The 24,669-nt window shown below is 42.5% G+C and overlaps 1 protein-coding gene across 5 annotated transcripts in view; it reads right to left on the reverse strand.

The window, feature by feature from the left end:
* Positions 1 to 292: 292 nt before the first annotated feature.
* Positions 293 to 24,669, reverse strand: part of SORBS3 (sorbin and SH3 domain containing 3) — a 96,395-nt gene continuing 72,018 nt past the window's right edge. For all 5 annotated transcript variants that reach the window (XM_032229607.1, XM_032229608.1, XM_032229611.1 and 2 more), the window contains 7 exons: positions 23,762 to 23,808; positions 20,363 to 20,477; positions 15,313 to 15,438; positions 12,915 to 13,445; positions 10,289 to 10,383; positions 8,589 to 8,695; positions 293 to 432 (listed from right to left, as the gene is read on the reverse strand). In XM_032229607.1, the coding sequence (XP_032085498.1) occupies positions 371 to 432; positions 8,589 to 8,695; positions 10,289 to 10,383; positions 12,915 to 13,445; positions 15,313 to 15,438; positions 20,363 to 20,477; positions 23,762 to 23,808 (1,083 nt within the window). In that variant the 3' untranslated portion in view covers positions 293 to 370. The remainder of the gene's footprint in view (positions 433 to 8,588; positions 8,696 to 10,288; positions 10,384 to 12,914; positions 13,446 to 15,312; positions 15,439 to 20,362; positions 20,478 to 23,761; positions 23,809 to 24,669) is intronic.

Below are 24,669 nucleotides of genomic sequence, written 5' to 3' on the forward strand. Positions count from 1 at the left end.
AACTGGCAAAAAATATGGAATCCCAGATTAAGAGAAATGAGAGGCCAGTGCAATACACTCTGCTCCAACCCACATCTGTCATGGGAATGCTGGAATGAGTGACACTTCATAAATACTGGGAAAAGAATGTAGGCTGTCATCGTCTCCTCCTCCGAAGAAGCCAAGGTGCAGAAGTGAAAAGAGAACAAGTCACGGGATACAGACTCCAGCTGGCAAACAAGACGTATCTCGGTGTGGCCCATGTTAGTTTTCAGACCATGTCTGACACTTTTCTTTCGTGTCCATTGATGGTGGGCCCTTCTCCAAGAAAGGCAAGATTCCTAGGAGCAGAAGGTTCTGGTAGAGTTGCAGGGAGGGGAGAGGCTGCTGGTCACACGGGAGCAACGTAATTCCCAGGGAAGGTTCCAAATTTCTGCGTCCTCCTAGAGACCCCTAGTACAGAGGGGGAAACAAATGCAGAAGAGACCCATGAAGGAAGAATAGAGAAGTGATGGCAAACCTTTTTCTTATGGCGGGCCAAAATTGCGCGCATGCACCCATACCAATTCAATCCTCCCCACCTACCTGCGCATGCACATGCGCACACAAACACCACCACCACCCACACGCATGTGTGAACAACCCCTCCCCAGGCTCCGGAGGCTTTCTGGAAGCCTGGGGAGAGTGAAAACGGCCTCCTCCGACCCTACGGAAAGGCGAAAATCAGCTGGCTGGCACGCGCATGCACGCCGGAGCTGAGGGGCTGATCTGGCAGCAAATATGGCTCTGTGTGCCACCTGTGGCCATTGCTTCGCCATCTCGGGAATAGAGGTTCAAAGTTCAAAGGGTTTTTTTTTCTTGGAAGATTCTGGACCAGCCTCTTGAAATTGAAAAAAAAAAGATCTCTAAAGAAGACAATATCTCACTCTGCTATCTCTTGTACTTCAAAGTTTTTGACAATATTCCTCCCTCCATCTATATTGACCATATACCAGTACTTTATATATGTATGTATGTATGTATGTATGTATGTATGTATGTATGTATGTATGCACGTGCGCGCACACACACACACACACATATATATATATATGAAAAGCCCTAATTTTGGTGACAATTAAATTAGTTCCAAATGTTTTCCCTGTGCCTCCAGAAGCGTCAAGAAAAGTGATACCACCTTAATTTCTAATTAATTTGGATTTCCCCCCCTTATCAGAGGGAGCCCTCTTGTGGAGTACTATGAAGCCGATACCATGGCGACTCTACTGTGCTGCACAGTAGAAGACATTTTAAGGCAGTACGGTAGAAGCCATTGTAAGGCACAACAGGCTGTATCTTAGCAGAACACACACCCTGAGGAGTGTTAGGGGTGTTTTACTCCCACTGTATTTATTTCCAGAGGGTAAGAAATGTGTACCAAGTTTGGTTGAAATTGCTTGAGGCGTTCCAGTACACACACACACACACACACACACACACAGCGATATATATAGGTGTGTGTGTGTGTGTGTACACACATGCATACACACACATATATGTGTGTGTATGTGTGTGTATATATATCTATATGTATGTGTATACAAAATATGCATGTATATATAAAATAGTGGATAGATAAATTGCTTTTTTGGTCTTTTACTATAACAGCATTAGCACTTAGACTTATACCCAGCTTCACAGTGCTTTTGCAGCCCTCCCTAAGTGTTTTACAGAATCAGCCTCTTGCCTCCAACAATCTGGGTCTTCATTTTACCGACCTCAGAAGGACGGAAGGCTGAGTCATTCTTGAGCCTGGTGAGATTCGAACTGCCAAATTGCAGGCAGTCGGCAGTCAGGAGAAGTAGCCTGCAGTACTGTACTCTAACCACTGCGCCTCCGTGGCTCTTTATATAATAAAAATTGATTGATTTGCTGATGTTTTCTTTGAATTTATATTTGGGTTTGTATGTATAATGGGTTTTATTAGGGTTGTATATCAGTGGTGGCATGACCTCTGTAGATGCCATATGCTAAATAAATAAAAGACTCTATTTTAGGACTTCCGGGGGGGAGCCTGTCGTCGCCGGGGGCTCAACGGGGCTCCCCTCAGAGTTCTGGTCTGTATATCTAAAAGATCAATAGATATCTCCCCTTTCAGGCAGAAAGGGGCAGGGAGGAGCTCAGTCGTTAGGATCTCTTTGTAATTCACAGCCTTTTCTTTTGCTGTGAATGGAGAAGAGGTTCAACAAAAGCTGAGCTTTTTTTTTTTACTCCAGCCAGATCTTCTCAGCTGTTTTTTTTTTCAGCTCTAGGCAGGTCGTCCTCCCCCCTCCGAACAAATCTAAGCTATTTAAAGTCGGTCCGAGCAGAGGGCTTCGGGGGGAGGAGCCTGCCGCCGTCGGGAGCTCAACGAAGCTCCTGTCAGGATTCTGGTTCGTATATCTTATAAGATCTATAGATATCTCCCCTTTCTGGCAGAAAGGGGCAGGGAGAAGGTCAGTCGTTAGGATCTCTTTGTAATTCATAGCTTTTTTTTGCTGTGAATGGAGAAGAGGTTCAACATTAGCTGAGCCTTTACTCCGGCCAGTTTTCCGCGCTGCCTTTTTTGCAGCCCTAGGCAGATTGCCCCCCCCCCCCAGGACAAAGCTAAGCTATTTAAAAGTCAATCCGGGTGGGGACCATTCCTGAGGAATTTCTTCTATTACTATCTAAAATACCAGCTTCAATTTCGCAAAAGGCTCCCTTTCTTTTTTAGCTGCGTCACAAGATGGCGATCTCGTAGCTTTTGTGTTTGATGTGACGTACTTAGTCAGCCCTACCCTCCTGAAGGCTTCTCCGTACTAATTGCTAAAAGATTAACTGAGGGGAGCAGAGACTTTGATTTTTGGCTCGCTTGATTGCTTGTCTTTTATTTTTACTCTGGAATGGCTCCCAAATCTAAACAGAAGCGCTTCCTTAATAACATATCTCCAAAAACTGCTATGAAGCCGCTACCCTTGCCTCCTACACCCTCCACGGGAGATTTGTTAACACAAGAATTTCTTCTCAAAACGCTTAATGATTTCAGACAGGAAATTAATCAACTGATATCGGATTTATATGATCAATTTGATGCTAAAATTGCTCAGGCAAAGAAGGATATGATCGGAGTAATGACAGTCATGACAGATTATATTGCTGAAACGGAGGACAAATTGGAACTTTTGGAAGAAACTAACCTTAATTTGATATCCAAAATTCAAACGTTACAACAGGAAATTGAAAATGCTCAAAAACAACTTGTCATGATAAATTATAATAAGACTGCCTTTGCAATAAGAGTTAGAGGATTGCGTGAAAACCAACAGGAGAATTTGAAACAGATCTTCTTTGAGGCTTTCAGCCGCTTGGTGGGAAGTCCGGGATTTAACTTTGATTGGCAGATTCAAAGAATTTACCGCCAGAATTCGTGGGTAGCAAAACAGCGACAGCTTCCGAGGGACATAATTATATACTTTACCACAAGGGAATCCAGAAATGAGATAATACAGAGGCTTTACAGCAAGAGGTTGAGAATTGATGGACAGGACTTGATTGTTTTTAAAGAGATACCATCTCAAATATTAAGAACAAGGAGAGAGTACGCTTTCTTAACCGAAGAACTCAGAAATTCTCAGATTCCATACAAATGGGAAGTCCCAGCTGGTATTACAGTTACATTTGGCAACCAAAAACACCGCATTAATTCTGTCTGTGAAGCCCGAGAATTTTACTACGAGACCCTGAAGGCGGGACTTCCTGATTCATCCGGACCTGGAGAGAGACAAGGAGAAGGAGAAGACAAACAGCGAGACACGTGGCTACAAGGCGGAGGGTGTTGCTTTCCTCTTCCGGAAGGGCAGAAGACTAAAGAATAAAGACTTAGCGATGTTCTTAAAGCTTTATGATTTCCGTCTGGGATAAAATGGAAAAGTTGTATATCGATGATGAGACATGGAGACTGAAAGAAGCGTTGCTGATTGTGGACACATATTGTATATAAGATTTGTCTGAACTCTAACTCAAATTGCGCATGAATTATTTTCCTAGGCGAGGAGAGCGGAGATTGCGATCTTTTTGAGTTGTGGTCTGGGACGAACGGAGTTGGGAGGCGCGTGGGAGAGGGAAGGGTAGCGAAAGCTTAATTAGACTACCTGGGGCTAGAATGCAAGCTGATGTTTGTTTGAGTTGCTATTTCAATATAAGGTCAAGAAAGATTGGTCGGAGAGTCTTCAGGAAAGTGGAGTAAATATGGGAGGAGCAATGGATGCGGATAAAATATATATGTGGATATGGATAAAGGCAGGGTGGAAGGTAAAAAAATTTACATGTGGAGGTGGGTAAGGATAGAAAGGGAGGTGTTGGAAATGAAAAATGAAAGAAGTACTTGAGTTTAATGGTTTTATAGAAAGGTTTGGATATTCGGATAAAAAAGAGATAAATTAAAGGTCTGAATAGATAGACAAAGCAATGAGACTTTTAGTTGGGGAATCCTAATTGATCAACTTACCTGGCTCTAATACAGTTTGAAACCCTGCAAGTAGTAAAATAACCGAAATTTGGAATGAGCTACATTGTTTAAGATTTACAGATAATGGGAAGCTGTGTTAATGTAGTGGGTTTATTGACCCTTCTTGTTTCTCCTTTCTTTTTGTGTGTGTGTGTGTTTTTTTTTATTTTGTATTTTTTACTATTCTCTTTTTTTCTTTGGCTTTACTTTTATTTTATTTTTTAATTTTAAAGTTAGCTGGCCTTATTATACTCAAATGCTTGTTAAAGAATTATGCCGGGTATGGGACCTGCGAAGCCGTAAGGGGGTTAGGGAGGGGGGATTATAGGGGGGAGGGGGGAGGGTGGAATTACAGTTTCAATTCTTAGAACAATAAGAATTCACTTGTATACTGCGGCTCGTTTTTCTTTTTTCTTTTTTTCTTTTTCTCTTTTATTTTTTTTTTTAAAAAAACAAACAAACTGAAATGTATGGATACACCAAAGCGAGGAGAAGAGGGAAAGAGGAGGGAGAAGTAAAGAGGGAGTGAGAGGGAATGTAAGGAGGGTGAGATGGAGGGAGGGGGAGATGTCTGAGGGGGAAGGGAAGTAGAAGAGGGGAATGCTGGAGGGGTGAAATGAAAGTTGGAGGGGGAGAAGAGAGGGTGTATGGGGGAATGAAGTGTCATGTTGGGGTTTTTTTTTTTCTCTTTTTTTTACGCACAGTATATAAGTGATTGTATAAAATGAAAATGAAAATGAAATAAATAAAATGTATTTAAGTAAAGTCGGTCCGAGCAGCGACCATTCCTGAAATTTTTTTTTGTTTATTACTATTTAAAATACCAGCTTCAAGCTTACCAAAAACTCCTTTGTTTAACTGTTTTTCAAAATGGCGATTTTATAGCCTTCACAGTTGATATATTTAACCAGCCCGGTTTTCCTGAAGACCTCTCTTTACTAATTGCCAAAGTCTACTCAAAGTATTTTATTTTAAATCAAGGTGCTCAAAGACTTTGTTTGTTCGCTTTTGTTCTTTTATAATGGCTCCCAAGTCAAAACATTCTAATTCTAAATGTTTTTTTAACAATACATCCCAAGTAATCGCTATAAAGCCACAGTCTTTGCCTTCTACGCCCCCTACTGGAGACTTGTTAACGAAAGAATTTCTTTTTGATACTCTCAGGGAATTTAGAGAGGAAATAATGCAATTTATTTCGGAATTATGTGATAAACTTGATGCCAAGATTGCTCAAACAAAGGAGGATACCATCGGGGTTATAACTGTGATGACAGACTATATTGCAGGAATGGAGGATAAATTGGAACTTTTGGAAAAAGCCAATTCTAATCTGACATCCAAAATCGAAAAGTTGCAACAGGAAGTTGATAAGGCAGAGAGACAACTTGTCATGACAAATTATAAAAAGACTGCGTTTGCAATAAGAGTTAGGGGATTGCGTGAAAACGAACAGGAGAATTTGAAGCAGACCTTTTTTGAGGCTTTCAGTCGTGTGGTGGGAGGTCCGGGACTCAACTTTGATTGGCAGATTCAAAAAATTTACCGCCATAGTTCGTGGACAGCAAAACAGAGACAGCTGCCGAGAGATGTGGTTATATATTTTGCTACAAAAGAATCCTCTGGACAGGACTTGATCATTTTTAAAGAGGTGCCATCCCAGATGTTAAAAGCCAGGAGAGACTATGCTTTTTTAACTAAAGAACTTAGAGATAATCAGATACAGTACAGATGGGAGGCGCCATTTGGCATTACAGTCACACTTGACGATCAAAAACATCGCCTTAATTCAGCTTGTGAAGCTCGAGACTTTTATTATAAGATTTTAAAGGCGGGACTTCCTGAATTACCCGGACCTGGACAAAGACAAGGAGAAGCAGATGGGAAACAACCAATCACACAACTACAAGGCGGGAGCTATCGTTTTTCCCCTTCGGCAGCGCAGCAGAGCAGAGAACAAGGACTTAATTATGCTTCCAAAGCATCTGCTTAATCTTAACTCGAATAATACTCTGTGACTCTGTCTTGAAGAAAATGGCATAGTGGTATACCGATCAAGAGACATTAGGGCTGTAAGAAATGATGTTGATCTCCTCGGAAATTATATTGTATGGGACTTTAAAAAAAAAAAAAGACTTGATGGACAACTTTGAACTTTTATACAAAATGTTTATGTTTTATTCTCTTGGGTGAGGAAGGCGGAGATTGTGATGCTTCCGGATTGTGGTTTAGGTTGAATCGAGCTGGGAAGGGTGGCACAGATGGGAGGGTAGTGAAGGTTTAATTAGAGTTTATTTTGAGCCAGAAAGTAAGCTGATTTTTATAGTAATTCTTATTTGAATATAATGTGTGGAAGAATATACTTAGGGAGCTTGAAGGAAGGCGGAGCAAATATGGGAGGAGTACGGATGATAACAAAATATATATATTGACACGGGTAGAGGCAGGATGAGAGGAGCTGGAACAGAAACCGAGAGAAATATTTGAGGTGTTTAAGTTGCTTTATAGAGAAAGAGGTAAAAGGGATATATTAAAGGTTTGGAAATGGATATATATTTAGATAAGGAGATAAGGTCCCTAGCTAGAGTAGAATTTTATTTGATTAACTCACTTGGTTTCAACATAGTTTGAAATCCTGCAAGTAATAAATTAATTGAGATTAGGAATGATGCACATTGCTTAAGTGTTAATAATGATGGGAAGCTGAGTTTAAGGTAGAGAGTTTATTGATTTCTCTTTTTTGGGCGGGGTTCCCCCTTTTATTTTTTAATTATTCTTTTCTTTTTTTCCTTTATTTTTTCCTTTTTATTTTTTATTATTTTTTAACTTTTAATCTATCTGGTTTCAATATACTCCAGACTTTGCTTGATAAAGAATGATGTCGGGAATGGGATCTGGGAAGTCGGAAGGGGGTCAGGGAGGGGGGTTCATGGGGGGGAGGGGGGAGGGTGGAAACAGACTCAATTTTTAAAACAATGAATGCACTTGGATACTGTTGCTTCTTTTTCTTTCTTTTTTTTTCTTTTCCTTTTCCTTTTTTTTTCTCTTTTCCTATAATTTTAGTGTAAATTACAAAACGAATAGACCAATGAATAGTAGAAATACACCGAAGTGGGGAGTAGAGGGAAAGAAGAGGGAGGAATTAAGAGGGAGTGAGAAGGGAATGTAAGGAGGGTGAGATGGTGGGAAGGGGAGAAAGGAATGGTTGAGGGGGAGGGGAAGTAGAAGAGGGGATTGTTGGAGGGGAGAAATGAAAGTTGGAGGGGTAGAAGGAAGGGTGTATGAAGGATAGAAGTGTTATGAGTTGTTTATTGCTTTTTCAACTGCACAGTATTTAAGTGATTGTATAAAGGAAAATGAAAATGAAATAAAAGATGTTATTAACAATAAAAGACTCTATTTTAGTGGTTTCCTGTGTGGTAGTATTGCTACTCAGGGCATGATCCAGGTGACGGGAGATCTCCATTCATTCAGATCCTGGATCAGGAATAGGCAGCCTAGTAATGAGGAGCACCAATTTGTTTACAGCTCTCTCTTTTTTAGACTGTCACATAGTACTACTGGCCCACACCTATGTTTTAATACTATTCTTCAGATGCCTTCAATTAAAACTAAATGCAGAGTTGGCCAGTGGCAATCCTTCAAAGGTTTAACCTAGATCTTCTCCACCTCCAACACTGAGATTGGTGAAGCATTTGTCTGAAATGGTATATGGTCTCCTCCTTGAGCAGGGGATTGGACTAGAAGACCTCCAAGGTCCCTTCCAACTTTGTTATTCTGTTAAATAAGGCAGAGGTGCCTCACCTGAGGCTAGAGGATACGCATCGACCTCAAAAGCCTTGGATACAGCCCTAGAAACCCTCAGAGGTTACTCATATCTTACTATGAAGAAAACCCATCCCTGGAGTATAACCACATGCATTATGTCTACATTTAATCCAACTGGAATGTAAATCAATTTTAGATTTTATGCCAGTCCTGCCCACTCCTTTGGGAGGGCAGCCTCTGACTCCAAAGGCAACTCAAGGTGTGGAAGAAATTGCAAGTTATTAAAACCTGCCACAGCCCTGCTTTGAAGTGCCCATCTCCACAACTTTAGACCTACCCACAAACCAGCCATCATCACACTGCTGCATAACGTCGACCCGGTCACCTTCCTGAAGTTCCAATTCATCTTCATTCTGAGGTCGGTACTGGTAGATAGCCTGGTACCTGCCACACACAAGCTATGGGTGAGGACGTCTCCTCCTCGTTTATTTAACAGCATACAAGTAGTCCTTAACTTATGACAGGTTGCTCAGTGACCATTTGAACTACAACACTTCCCCGAAAGTAAAGTGATACCGTGGTACTCAACTGCTTTGAAACTCATCAAATTTGGTACTCGACATGTTTTGACGTGAACATTTTTCTCCTGGTATTCATCGTTTGTTTAGTACTTGACATACAAGCTAGAACTTTTCAGTGTCAACTGCTTTGTGACCCAATATATTATTCTATATGGGAAATATTTGTTTGGTATTCTTCATTTCTAGTCCTCATCATGCTTTCCGAATTAAAGATGAGTACCAAGGTACTACTGTACCTACAACCCAGTTCCAAAGTTCTGATAGCCATCCCTCCACCCCAACGTGGCTGCATTTTGGTGATTAAGAGCTGCAGTGTTCGCTTTAATGATCACCATGAAAAAAGAAAAGATCATAAAATGGAGTCAGTCAGGTGGTAACCTGCTTTACAACCATAACGACTTACAATATTATGGTCATAAGTCAAAGATTACCTGTGTGCGTACATACTAGTTTTTTCCCTATACTCCAATTAAAAAAGATTTTTTCCCCCTAAGGGAATCCCAAAGGTGCTTTTTCTGGAGACAAATGGACTTTCTTGATTTTTTCTCTGAAGACATTTCAGTTCTCATCCAAGAAGCTTCTTCAGCTCTGAAGGGTAGTGGGGAATGTAAGGATTTACCCCCCTTGCAGACATCTGGATCTAAATCCTTCCATTCCCCACTATCCTGTCGATTTCTACTGGAATTATCTGTGAGTAGACTTGGTGGAACTTGCTTCCAAAGAAATGGATAAACCCATACAATATTTGGCTTGCAAATTCATCCTTCATCAAGTTTATACTCCACTCATTTTGTCTTACAAGACGTCTAATGCTGTGTAAAGTAACAAGAGAAATTTTGTGCGCCTTCCAAAAAAGACCTGAGGAAGCTTCTTGGATGAGAAGCAAAACGCCTTCAAAAGAAAAAAAAAAAAACCAGAAAGTCCAGTTGACTCATGGAAAAAAAGCACCTTTGGGACAATTGTGACCTGGAGGACTGAGAATCTCCACAGACAAAATAAACTTTAAGTCCCTTCCTTCTGCAGGCAGAACAGATGAGAGAGGCCACACTGTGTTTCATGTGTGGAAAAGAAATGTGCAGAGGCGAGCAATCTGCCTGCCCCCCCTCCCCAAATATTCGGGGTGGGGGGAAAGAGGTGGCGAGACACACACTCTCCCTGCAGCTTGGAAACCTTGAGCTGTCCTCAGCCTTCCAAGCAGGCATTTGTAATGCTTGGCATCGGTGAAGCCCACAGCGGCGGCTTCTATTCGCCTAGCGCTGAGCAGGCCCCGCTGAAAAAGGGCCCCTTGTTTTGAACAATCCAAAGACTGTGCAAGCCTGGCACTCTGGGGGGTTGTCTACAGCCCCCCTCCTTCCTCCCCTCCCTATGGGTCACTTCACAGGGACGGTAGGGCTGGCCAGCTGCCAGCCAAAGCCCAGCTCTCCCTTCCCCGTCACTGCGAATCTGCTTAACTTACGGAGTCCACTGGATGCCAGAGGGGGGGTCTCGGGCGGCTAGTGGGGGGCTCTGCAGCTTTGAGGTTGGGGAAAATATTGTCTCGAGGGCGGAATTCTGCAAGTCACAAGAGCAAGAAAAAGGAAGTACGATGAGAACCCAGCACACGGCATTTTATTAGATAGATTAGATTATTATTAGATAAGTTTATTTATAGGCCGCCCTTTTCCCTGAGGGGACTCAGGGCGGCTTACAACTTATGGGGTAGGGAATACACACAATGACATATAAAACAATACATAATTAAAAATAGAAGCAACATTCATCATTCGGGTGGGGATGGATTATAATCTTTAACCCCAGGCCTGACGGGATAGCCAGATCTTGAGGGCTGTGCGGAAGGTCTGGAGGGTGGTGAGGGTACGAATCTCCACGGGGAGATCGTTCCAAAGGGTCGGAGCTACTACTGAAAAGGCTCTCCTCCGCGTAGTTGCCAGTCGACACTTACTGGCGGATGGAACTCGGAGGAGGCCTAATCTGTGTGATCTAATAGGTCGCGAGGAGGTAATTGGTAATTAAGAGGTAATTTCTTGCTTATATACAGTAGGTTTGAACAATATAATGAGGATTGCTTAAATTTGATAAATGTGATAAAGTTTACTAATACAGTTATTGTGAATTGGATTAATATGGATGATATTCAGAACCAATCTTGTTCATACACAATAGGGATTATAGTGTGTATGAACAGGATGCAAAATGAATGAAATCTCCCTACAGTTTTTGGGTACCCCTTGAGGTCATCCAAAGTTTTCAAAGGTGGTCCCTATTTTTCTACTTGCATTTTTACATGCTTTCAAACTGCTAGGATGGCAGAAGCTGGGACAAGTAATGGGAGCTCACTCAGTTACACGGCGCTAGGGATTTGAACCACCAACCTTTCTGATTGACAAGCTCAGCATCCTAGCCACTGAGCCACCGCGTCCCCTAGAATTAATTTCTAGGGGATTTCTAGAATTAATTTCTAGAATTAAATAATGGGCTAATTAAGTCATTATTATTTAGGAGCAAAGTTTTGGGGGCAGGCATAGAAAGCCTGGCACATGCAGCGCTAGGGATTTAAACCCCTGAAATATATAAATATATATAGATATGTATTTCATAATATATATAAATATATATTTCTGAGGCTTTCCGAGGGCAAAAGCTCACACCCACGTCCACCAAAAGGAATGCAAACTTTGTCCCCTGCTAAGAGTTGTTGTGCTGGTTTTTGTTTTCTCTTCCCGTTGTTTTGGCAAGCCCTGCAACAGGATATTAATTTCCCACATGGTCTAAAGCAGGAGTCACCAATCTTTTGGACCTCAGGGACCACTAATTTCTTAATTTTAAATTCCACGGATTACTAATATGAATTAGTGATGGGATGGGGTCCACTTAGCTTGGCCACCTATTAGTGGAGAGAAGCGTCCAGGGTCCACCCTAGCTTTGCTGTCCATTGCAGCTAAGAATCTCAAATATGGCCAAGAATGAATATTTGTCCTGTAGCCAGCCAGGGCGCTAGATCGCCCCACTGCAAACTCCGGCTGACAGTTTTGAGCGTCGCTCACTGAAGCGCCTGGACTCCCAGGGAGGGAGAGAAGGGCTGGAGTTACTAAATAGGCAGCCAAGCTAAGCGCCTGAAGGACCCCATCCCGTCAGTAAGCAGGATTAATTCTTTTGGTGGGCCCTATCTGGCCCAGGGGCCGTAGCTTGAGGATCCCTGATTTAGTGCAATATAAAAAATGCAAAGATTTTTCTGCGGACCACCAAAATTTTCTCGCGGACCACCACTTGGTGACCGCTGGTCTAAAGAAGGAATGAACTCCAGCAGGTTCTGACAGATTCTGGAGAACCAGTAGCGGAAATTTTGAGTAGTTTGAAGAACCAGCAAACACCACCTCTGGCTGGCCCCAGAGTAGGGTGGGAATGGAAATTTTGCACTATCCTTCCCCTGCCAGGCTCACCAAGCCACACCATGCCCACCAAGCCATGCCCACAGAACCAGTAGTAAAAAATATTGAATTTCGCCACTGGTCTAAAGTGATGCTGTATCAAGGAAATTTCCACCATTGCAACGAATTAAACCTGTGACAGTGGGATCCACAGAGAAGGAATAAGGGAAACTCCGAGTGATGCCAGCAGTGGCACAGTGGCGCCTTGCCAGCCCCATCCCTTTTTTTATATTGCATTGTTATTTTGTATGCACGCCCCGCATTATGAAAGCGGTAAGCCTGCTTTTGTAATTCAGAGGAGAATGCTAAGTGACTGCCTGTAGATGAAAGGAGGGACACAGGCCAGCAAACAGCCCCTTATTATATTTAAGCCCTGGGATAAGAAATTATGCTCGGTCTCTTACACCAGTGTTTTTCAACCACTGTGCCGTGGCACACTAGTGTGCCGTGACATAGTGTAAGGTGTGCCGTGGGAGAATTACTTTATATATAGTCAATATAGGCACAGAGTTAAATTTTTTTAACATTTTCTAATGGCGGTGTGCCTCGTGATTTTTTTCATGAAAAAAGTGTGCCTTTGCACAAAAAAGGTTGAAAAACACTGTCTTACACCATACATGAGGAATGGGGAGGCGGGGGAGAACAGCATCTCACCTGTGGCGGAATGGAAGTCCGTGCTTGGGAAGTCAATACAGGAGGAAGAGGTCGTGGTGTGTCCATCATCTGAACAGATGTGGGAGACTGGGGGCTACCACTGGGCATTTTTCCTGGGCTTTGACTCTGGGGGCTGAAAGTGCCAGCTCTGGCTGCATCCTGGATCCTGTGAGTTGGTATCTCAGGGTTTTCAAATTTTGGAGAGACGGGAAATGTGAATCCAGAGGGGGCAGAGGAGGAGGAGAAGGAGGAAGAAAAGGAGAGCAGGTCTGATGCCAGAGTGCTTGGCATGCTTGAAGGGGAAGTCTCAGAATGCCACCTACTGGCCAGACCGGGTGCATGTGCCTGGGGGGATGAGCTGGCATGGGCTGGGAGGCCCGGGGAGGGAGGATATTCCTCCGAATTCTTCACCCTGGGCTCTTTCGCCACCTGGACATAGTTGGCGGGGAAAATACCCTGGCGGTTTGTGCCAGAGATGCGACCTTCATACCAGTTCTCGTCTACCTGACGGACGAGGCAGATACGTTCACCCTGGTGACAGAGAAAACAAAACAAAAGTTAGCATACCGTGGGAGTAGGTAAGGAGAGTCCCGAGGCTGAAATACACACCCAAGCAGAGATTGTCCGTCCTTCTCAACAACCACTTTGAAGCTAAAGGCCACCCAGCTTGTTCCAGGCACAATGGGCTCATCTTGATATTTATTTGTTTGTGTGTGCATGTGTGTGTATATGTGCATTTCTACGGCCTCCTCCCATATCCACAGTGGGATATGGGATGTAGGATGGGAATAGCCTCTTGCAGCAGTAACTCTGGGTGGTGTGCAACATTAAAGCAATGACGACTCCTTAATTCACACAACATCCTGAATGAAATATCTGAAAGATCTATGAACCAGGCCACCTGTTGCCCTACCATACTTGTCTCTATAGCCTCTTGACTGGCTGAGTAACTACAACCAGTTTATTTATTTATCCATTTATTTATGTACTTTTTCACCACATTTTCTTTCATCATGGTGGCGCCGTGGTTAGAATCAGGGGTGGGGTTCGGACCAGTTCGGGTGAACCGATAGCTCCGCTAATCAGCTGGGAGTGAACTTGTTCGCCCCGACGATCAGATGGGCCCACCTTCCCACCCACGCTATTTTCCTACCTTTATCTTTTCAGCTGATTCGCATGGCAGAGCAGCACGAATCAGCTGTGTTACCCCTCCGAAGAAACCCAGAAGTGAAGATTTCTTCGAACTGTGCACGCGCGCAAATTCCGCAATCACCGAGCCGGTTGTTAAACTGGGAGGATCCCACTACTGGTTAGAATGCAGTACTGCAGGCTACGTCTGCTGACTGCCGGCTGCCTGCAATTTGGCAGTTCAAATCTCACCTGGCTCAAGGTTGACTCATCCTTCCATCCTTCTGAGGTGGGTAAAATGAGGACCCAGATTGTTGGGGGCAAATAGGCAGACTCTGTAAGCCACTTAGAGAGGGCTGTGAAGTATTGTGAAGTGGGATATAAGTCTAAGTGCTATTGCTATTTACTCCGTTTAGTCATTGATTTTTTTCACCATGTTTTCTTTTCTCCGAAAGGTCAACAGTGGCCCAGATCCCCAACTGTGGGGAAGAGAATGCCCCTCTCAAATATTATTGTTATAAATATTCTTAAGGTTTATAAAATCCTAAGTTCTGTGGAGCAGAACATTTGTTCAGCAACTAAACAACCAACTTGATTTTGCAAATCCATGTCTTCTGTTCTTTCTACAGAAGCTACTAATTGCTATGTCTCTTTTTCAATGAAACATGAATTCAGAGCAAAGCATTTAAACGGAGCAAGTTCAGTGCCCAATTGATCTCAGCCAAACAAAGCAACAAAAGGGAATTGTAATCCCCAGATGATTGGAGCTCCCTTCTCTAATATCCCTGCCCACCAAAAACAGATTGATAAATGCACAGGAAAGCTGTACAGCAACCCAAACCATCTGCCAGGCTCATCTTTCTCTCTTTATCTTTAGCAAAATATTTTTTTTCTTTTGGTGGAGAGTTTGGCAAGAGTGATAAGATGCTTCAGGATGATCAAAACTCAGCAAAGCCAGCTGTGCTATTGGCTCTGTTCAACCCAGCCTCTTTTCAGATGGCAGGTTTCAGCGCTGATGTTCAAAAGTGGCAGAATGACATTATTTACGACATTGTTCCATCACCACAGGAGGTGCGGCTTGCATTTTTTCCTAGAGGCACTAAAAATATGACTGGAAGCAGAGGCAGCCAACCAAACCCCACATCTGCTGGAGAGGAATGAATTGGCCTGGGGCCCAGACGAGCCACAGAAGGAGGGTCTGAAGCCTTTTTGTTGCTAGTTCCACTCTGAGCAAGAATGTATGTTTCTGCTAATGTGTGGACTTCGATACCTTTCGGAAGGACAGCTCTACTGCCAGGTCTCCTTTGAAGTTGTACTGGGCCACTGCTTCCCCATACTCCAAGACTTGGATGGAGGGCACTTTGATGGGCTTGGGGATTTCGGTTGGAGGCAGAACCTGCATTGAGAAATGAAGCAGCAGCACAACAGGGTTATGGCTTTAATCTGGAATACAGGTTCCTAAAGAAAGAGCACAACTGAGCACCAAACACCTTTACTGGGACACCTCATTGACAATGAAAGGAGGAAAATGCTTGTGTATGCCACACTCTTGTCATCGGTGCAGGACAAGAGTGCATGACATCTGTGCATGGGCCTAGTCTGATTCTCTCCCTGAATGTTTTTTTCCTATGCCACCGGGCTTGAAATTTTGGGCTTGGACAAGCTGGACCCGCCCCACCTGCAAACTCAAGGTAAACCGCTCCAAACTCGATTGCAGAAAATACAACTTCAGTAACAGAGTGGTCAACGCCTGGAATGCTCTACCTGACTCCCTTGTTACATCTTCTAACCTCCACAGCTTCAACCTTAAACTGTCTACCATGGACTTCACACCATTCCTAACAGGTCCATAAAGGGGGCGTGCATAAGCGTACCAGCGTGTCTACCATCCCTGTCCTACCATCCCCATTTATCTGTATGTCAGCATTCCAAATATCACCCAGAATTCAATCAGAGTCCAAGGCAAAGCTTTCCTCAAAGTTCCAATTTGTTAAGAGAGGCATGTTGGTGCATCTGTGGGAACCCGCATCTGAAAGCTTCCTAGGTTTTCCACCCAGTTGGAAGTTCATGATCTTGTCCCCATACCCACAAGCCCATCACATGGTCCAATCTTCCTCTGCCATGCTGGCATTTCTACCCATCCACTTCCGGCCAGGTGCAGAGGTGCAGAGACAAAGAATGACCTTGATTTCTAGAAAGGAATTTTTTATTTTGAAAACAACACATTCTACACCTTACTATTCCCCCTCCCATTTCTCCACTAATGAAACATCATAGTAAAGAAAGAGAGAGTGTGTGGCAGGCCAAAGATCCTAAAAAGAACCGGCTGCAGGCCTGACACTGTATTTACTTCCTTGGTTCATGTTTATGTTCATACCCATACTTGTTCTCTTGTACATGTTTGACAAACAAACAAACAAAATGTCAGGACAACACCTCTTTTCTTAATTAGCTGATACTAATAGCAGCCTTTAAAGATGCTAGGACATTAGATGCCACATGTTGTCTGAGCCCTACAGTTGTAAGTCAAGGTAGTCCTTGACTTACAACTGTAATTGAATCCAGAAGTACATGATCGCACCTACTTTTATAACCATGTTGCAGCAATTATTAAACTGATGTGGCGGTTGAAAAGTAAACCCTGTGATAGTTAAGCAAATGCCACAATGATTAAATGAATCCATTATCTGCAATAGATGGGGTGGTTTTTTTTTGCCAGAAATCAGAAGTAATTGCCTCTTTCCTGCAAAAAGCATTGTAAATTGCAGCCACATGACCACAAGATGCTACAAACAGAATAAATGCTGAGGGCCCAAAATGCTGGTTATGTGACCACAGGGCGGGGGGACCGTTAGAACTCCGAATCGTAAGTTGTCTTGTGGAGGTCTGTCGTAACTTCAAACAGTCACTAAGTGACTGGTCATAAGTCAAGAACTGCCTGTGGAAAGAACACCGGAACAAACTGCCAACTGATTATTTCTTCCTTCGGTTTCTCCAGTTTCACAGAATCCATACACAGCTATCTTTTTTTAAAAAACCACAGCTGAAAAACATTTCTCCTCTTTGAAGCTGTTGGCTACTGCTTAAAATCTCATCCCATCTAGGTAGACCTACTCAGAGGCAATAGAAATACTATGTGTGCAAAAGGCCCTGTTTTCAGATGTTCTCTAGCAACTCTTGATTAGGCCGAGTGCAAAAACTTGTCTGAACCCTTGGAGAGAAGCTACTAGTTGTTGCAAACAAGGTAAATCAATGCTCTGACCAGGGATGGCATTCACTTACCTTCCCTACTGGTTCGCAGATGTGAGTGTGCATGCGTGTGTCCGCGCATGCACTCAGCCTTCTGCTCATGCACTTTGGCTTTAAAAAGTGCCTAAATGGGATGCCATAGAGCTGAGGCAGGTGGGCGGGGCCACCCGCAATTTCCACTACTGGTTCGGGCGAACTGGTCCAAACTGGTAGAATACCACCTCTGGCTCTGACCCAGAAAGAGTTCCCTTCTGCTTTCCTAGTTCACGGAACAGCATTTGCTCCCACATACAACCCCTTCTTTCTCCTTCCTTTCTTCAGCTCCTAATATGGATGTCTAAAAAGAGACCCATCACCTCATATTAAGGTGCTGTCCACCCATCCTGGAATCAGCACAAAACAGTGGTGGCACAGATGCTGGGAAACTTCCAACTAGGCTGGAAGGAGGGGTCAAGTGGAGAACCAGCCTTGAGTCCAAAAGACATAAACCTGGCCACCCTTCAAGATCCATGAAACCTTATTTGATCATTCCCAGAGGAAGGTAAACAGTCTGGGGAGATTCCTGTAATATAGGTAGACGTCGATAAAATTGCTGCCTTAAGCTATTCCTGAGTAGCTCTGGTTTCTTGGGCCTGATAATGCATAATGTTGGCTGCCCTCTTTGCCAATCTTTCACATGCCTCTATGGCATCTGCTGATTCTGTCGACCTGATTTGCCTTATCTCATTATAGGTAAGATTTGTTTTTCTCCCATTCCCTTTCATCATCTCTCTAGCCGGGGGTGGGGAAATCAGTCACCAATCAGGTCACTGAAGCAGGAAGGCAGAGAGTCTGAGTTTGGGACTTTAACTGGATTTGTGTTGGCTGGGTTGTCTTCCTCCCCTCCCTTACCCATTTGAGCAACTCTCAAGTCAAAACAAGGCTATCCAACCAGTCAGTCCTAGAGGACGTCAACCCTGACTGCTCTTTAGAAGGCCAGATCCTGAAGAGGAAACTCAAATACTTTGGCCACCTAATGAGAAGGAAGAAGGACTCCCTGGAGAAGAGCCTCATGCTGGGAAAGATGGAGAGCAAAAGAAGAAGGGGATGACAGAGAATGAGGTGGCTGGATGGAGTCGCTGAAGCAGTAGGCATGGGCTTAAATGGACTCCAGAGGATGGTAGAGGACAGGAAGGCCTGGAGGAACGTGGTCCATGGGGTCGTGATGGGTTGGACACGACTTCGCAACTAACAACAACAGGTCAAAACAATGTGCAAGAAAGCAACATATGCAAATGACCTGAAACAGATCCAGAAAGAAGCAAGAGAGTAAATACAATACTAAGGAAGAGGATCAAGGCTGAGAAACACCTGAACAACTAAGGAGGAGGGAAACGTCTGTATCTCACAACACTCACCACAGCTACTACTGGTGCTCTGACTTTGTCTCCACGCTAATGGTAGACATAGGAATAATTGAACCATGGTTAAATGCAATTGGGTCAAGGCCTACATTCAAATAGTAAGCCTTAATGAAAGGGTCTTTCATTTGCTATGCATATATATGCCAGGGATGCAAAACGAATGAAATCTCCCTACAGTTTTTGGGTACCCCTTGAGGTCATCCAAAGTTTTCAAAGATGGTCCATATTTTTTTTTTCAACTTTTTTATTTTTCTTTAAAAAAAAAACACAAATATGTCATCATTTGTCAATCATTAAGACATTGAAGTACAATTTTTTTTGTTGTGTGTATCCCTCCCTCCCTCCACCCCCCCACCCCCCCTCCTCCTTCCCCCCCCCCGACTTCCCAGAACCCGTACACGGTATGGATTTTTAACTAACACAGTCTAAAATCTATTGAGAAAAAAGAAATAAAGAAATTAATGACATTCTAGATTGACCTTAGCTTCTTCTTACTGAACTGACTTTTAACAGTTTAAATCATTTCTGATCTTAAGCATAGGCTAACTGGAATTTCTTAGTCCCGTATTTATTTTGTATATAGTCAATCCATTTTTTCCAGTCTCGTTTATATCTCTCATTTGAATGATCTTTGAGATATGCCGATATTTTAGCCATTTCAGCTAAGTTTGTTACTTTCAATGTCCATTCTTGGATTGTAGGCAAGTCTTCCTTCTTCCAATATTGCGCCACCAACAGTCTTGCTGCAGTTATCAGGTGCAGAGTCAAATTGGTCTCTACCACTGTAAAATCAGTACATATACCTAGTAAAAATAACTGAGGACTAAACTTTATCCTTCTTTTAAAAACATTTTGCATGACCCACCATATTTTTATCCAAAATGCCTTAACCTTTTGGCAGGTCCACCATATATGATAATATGTAGCATCGAGAGAACCACACCTCCAACATTTAGGCTGTACATTCGGATACATAGAAGCCAACTTTTTAGGATCTAAATGCCATCTATAAAACATCTTGTAAAAATTTTCTCTCAGATTTTGAGCTTGTGTAAATTTCACATTTCTTACCCAGATTCTTTCCCATGTATCCAACATTATTGGTTCCTCAATATTTTGAGCCCATTTTATCATACAATCTTTAACTAATTCTGTTTCCGAATCCATCTGTATTAATACATTATATATCCTCTTTATATGCATTAAGCTTTGATCTCTTATTTGTTTAAACAGATTATCCTCAACTTGAATAAAACCAATTTTTTGATCTATTTTCCACCTAGCCTGTAATTGCCCATACTGGAACCATGTTTGAACTACCTTCTCCTCTTTTAATACCTCTAAACATTTTAATTGTAATACCCCCCTTTCCGAGGTAAGAAGCTGTCTGTAAGTAATTCTGTCCTGTTTTGGTCCATATTTTTCTACTTGCATTTTTTATGTGCTTTTGAGCTGCTAGGTTGGCAGAAGCTGGGACAAGTAACGGGAGCTCACTCCGTTACGTGGCACTGGGGATTCAAACCACCAAACTGCCAACTTTTCTGATCGACAAGCTTAGAGTCTTAGCCACCGAGCCACCGTGTCCCATCTCTCTTCTGTATAGGTATACAAAATCTATTTCAATTTGACTTGGGCAGCCCAAAAGTCCCAATGGCTCCAGAAGCTTACCTCCACGTAATTAGCAGGGAAAATGCCCACCCTGCCATGGTGCTCTCCTTCAAGCCAGTTTTTGTCTATTTCTTTGTGAATGTAGACAATGTCACCTTTCTGTAAGGTCAGTTCTCTGAAAGACAAACAGGTTAACATAAGGATCACTGTTCAAAAATTTCTTTTCAGAGCAAACCTCCTTGAAGCGGCTCTCCAAGTTTACTCTCTGGGTTTGCACAAGCCACCTCCTGTTCAGGTTAGTGGCTTAATGCCACAATGGAGACAAATTGAGCCTTTTGCGTTGATCCTTTCGTTGGGTCCAAAGAATGCTGTAGAATATTTCCTGGAGCAGCATAGCTGTGGTTTTTTCCAGCTATGCTGCTCCAGGAAATATTCTGCGGAGGAGAGTGGGGTGTGTTCTATCTAAGATACATTCTCCACTCAAGCAGAAAAACAGTGAGAGTGGAAGGACTTGGGCAAAGCTTCACAGAAAAATATCACGTGATCTAGAATGGGGTGAGGAATCTTGTTGCACTTGGAAAGCACACTGGCTCCTCCCCCCTCCCCCGATTTGGTTTATTCAATTTCAGTCCTGCCTTTCTCCTCTGAATAGCTAATGCTATTTTTTAAAAACTAAACTTTTCAATATTGGTTTTGTTTTTGAACTTGTGTTATCTGTTTTCAGTACTTGTTACGAGTAGAAAGGCAGGATTCACACTGAACGTCACACTAAACTCTTTTCACAATGAAGGGCCTGTAAAAAGAGATGGAAGATCTTTTCTAAATGTTGAGAACACAGGACAGAAAGATTCACAGTCATCTCATGGTTGTCTCAAAGGTGCTTTTTAAAAAGGCAAGTTAAGTATTTTTTTCCCTTGTGGAAGAAGAAGTTTTGCTTCTCATCCCAAGAAGCTTTATTAGTTCTGACTGACAGTTCTGACTGAGTTCTGATCAGTAAGTAGAAGAAGTTTTGCTTCTCATCCAAGAAGCTTCATCAGTTCTGACTTAAATCTGCTCAGTGAGTGAATGAAGACATGGTTAATCTCTGTCAAATCCAATAAGACCAAGAATGTTGCAACGGGTTAATCAAGTATATCTGGATTAAGGTGCTTTGGAGAAGGTCACTATGGCACTACCTAAATTTTCAATCCATGGTGTAACAAGAGTTAAACATTCAACATGGCAAAACATTCCAGATGTAGCTTAGAGGCATATGTTCCAACATCACAGCATATGTTTTGCATTCTAAAGTTTTTAACTTCACATATGGCATTTCTAATGAAATTGAGATGTCCTCCCAAAATTCTGGCACTTGTAATCTGAAAGAACCAAGTTGAGAAAAACTAGCAGAGATAATATGGGTCTAAATATTATTATTCTATCTGAACATTATTGACAGCACTGGAATTTCCTTTCATGGATTAGCCATAATACCTTCGTATATACCAGATTATAGTCTAATGTAACCACTTTGCTGAAGAAAAGTATCTATTAAGTAGTTATTGGGGGAAACTACTCAGGAATGCAATTGAATTTCATCATGGGGGAAAAAAGATAGGGTAGACGTATTGCAAAATCAGTTAATGATATATTGACATGTACCTCTGCTCACTGAGGTTTCATAGATTTTACTCTCAAGGATGTGGTTATTAAATGGTAACAAACAAAGAAAAAAGTATAGAAGCCGCTGAGTATCTCAGCTCCCTTCATCCTGCTGGGATTTTGACCTCTTTGATATTGATTCTGGCATATCCAAATATTGTCACATTTGAAATTATTTGTCAGGTAACTGAGGATTTAATAGCTGCCAGCTGATGTAAGGTTGTAAGCTGTAAGCTGTAAGCTGATGCAATGAGGATGATTCGGCAATATATGGTATTGCTTCTTTATGACTCTGGCGGGGTGGAGACTCTGGTGAGGTGTCTATATATAGATGGCCATTAGAGGACGTTTCTCTCTTTCTCATCATGTATCTCATTTCTCTCCTTGTGTCTGTAGCTGTGTGGTAAGGCATTTATTTCCATGTGCATGTCTGCATATATTTATATATAAACCACTATTAACTGTCTAAAGGCTCTGTATGCTGTGTTTTGCTCCTGGGCTTATCTCATAATAATAGTTATGCTCAGGGGCGGGTTCCAGTTGCTGCTACTGCCAGTTCACTCAGGGATGCACTGTGCGCGCTTTGCATGCACTTGATGCCACTATGCGTGCATGCGGAGTACTAAGAATGGTAGCAAACAAAAAACAAGATAGAATCGGTTCGGGGGCATGGCAGGCAGAGTTACTATCTAAATCAGCCAAACTGGTAGAAACCCATCTTTGGTCATGCTGTCAAAACTCTGCCAAAGGTAAGTCTAACGTGCATGTGAAAAGGAATTACCATTTCTGCTAGATTCCATATAGTAAGTAGGGGGGGCTACTTTGATGTACCACTGCTTGACTGTGAGAAGAGAATGTAGTCAGGCTTTGCAGGAGATTGGTAAGGAGGAGGAGCAAGCTCAGTTGGCAATAACAGAAGGACAAAGCTGGAAGGGACCTTGGAGGTCTTCTAGTCAAGCAGGAGACCCTGAATCATTCTGGACAAGTGGCTCCCAGTCTCTTCCTAAACTCTTCTCAACTCTTCTCAATTCAAACTCTCTCAGTGCAGGCCATCTCTTCCCCTCCCTGAGTATCAGAAGTCACATTTTCCTTACCTCAATCCTTACCAATAAATGAAACTTTATTGAGGTGAATAGACTACCTCATACTGTATGAATGTTTTGGATTTCAGTTCTGGCTGACAGCAAAAACGTGTGGGGGATGCTTTGGGTTGTAACATTTGGATTCCGGAGGAGACCAAGTTGCTTAGGCCAACCTTCATGAGTATCTCTATACACATCTATCTGTGTTCATATTGGCCATTGCTTCTCCCTTTCTTCTTTTTTCTCTCCTCAGGTTTGCTAGGCTCCATCTTCATCTTTTGATTTAAGAACATTTATATGACTCCCTATTCACTCTCGGTGACTGGGCAGCTTAACAACAATAAAAATGGCATCTGTAGTTCATTCACTGTGATACAACACAATCCATTTCCTGACAAAGAGCCACAACTGACTACAATAGGCATTGCCAGGGGCCACACTCCAAGAAGGGGTTGCTGGAGCAGAACAAAATAAATTGACTTCATTTACAAGTTTTTAAATGTCAATATAATTCATAGTGTCTGGTCCCATATTTGAAAGCTATATCTAATTATATCAAATGCTATAATTTAGTAACCGCTTTTAGAAACCTCTTGTGGCCATGCCAAAGGCTTTGAAGACCGACCTTGGGCCTCAATTCTGGGCTACAACAATCACAATCTACTAGCGTGGCAACAGCGCCAAGAGGCTAAAATATTATACGACTGCTAAAGGCTGCCAGATATTTGCTACTTACTTTGGCGATTCTGCTTGGAAGTCAAATTTGAGACGAGCAGCTTTCATCTGGCAGAGGGAAGAGAAATAAGTTAAAAGCAGACACAGAGTCCAAAACCCAATTAAAGGGCACTCAATTACAAAGAGAAACTGGGCATTTTGCCAGGACAGTAAAACATAAGAGAAAACAGCCCAAGGACACAACTATAGGTAGTCCTCAGCGTATAACCACAGCTGGGACCGACATTTCTGTCGCTAAGTGAAACAGTTGTGAAGTGAGTCTGCTCCGTTTTATGACCTTCCTTGCCACAATTGTTCAGTGAACCACTGCGATTAGTAATAAGCAGTTGTTAAGTGAATCTGGCTTTCCCATTGACTTTGTTTGTCTGAAGGTCGCAAAAGGGGATCACGTTGCAACTGTCATAAATACGAGTCAGTTGCCAAGCCTCCAAATTTTGATCATGTGACCATGTTCTGCAATGATCGTAAGAGTGAAAAACAGTGATGTTATTTTTCCCCAGTGCTGTTATAACTTCGAATGGTCACTAAATGAACTGTTGTAAGTCGAGAACTACCTGCATTAAGCTTGCTGGTATGGCCTATAGCATACTGAAGGTGGAAGAGGTACCTTAAGCAACAGAAAATCCAATCTAAGCTCTTTTCTAATGTTTAATTCACACCCTAACCTCACCTATTCTCGATATGCTGACAAACACACAATGATGCAAGAGAGGCTTTGTGATTGTCAAATCCCTGAAGAAAGTTTTACAATTCCTCTCCAAGACATAAAAGTTTATCCTGTCAATCAGGGACAGAGAAGAACACTTGTATTCCGGTCAACTGGCGAAGTATGCAAAGAAAAAAACGTGGACTGCAAATCTCCCATCAATTTACTTTTTTTCCTCAGTGAGAGCAGAAAAATTAAAGCAG

Source organism: Thamnophis elegans, chromosome 13, assembly GCF_009769535.1.
Source record: "Thamnophis elegans isolate rThaEle1 chromosome 13, rThaEle1.pri, whole genome shotgun sequence".
In the NCBI taxonomy this organism is placed as follows: domain Eukaryota; kingdom Metazoa; phylum Chordata; class Lepidosauria; order Squamata; family Colubridae; genus Thamnophis; species Thamnophis elegans.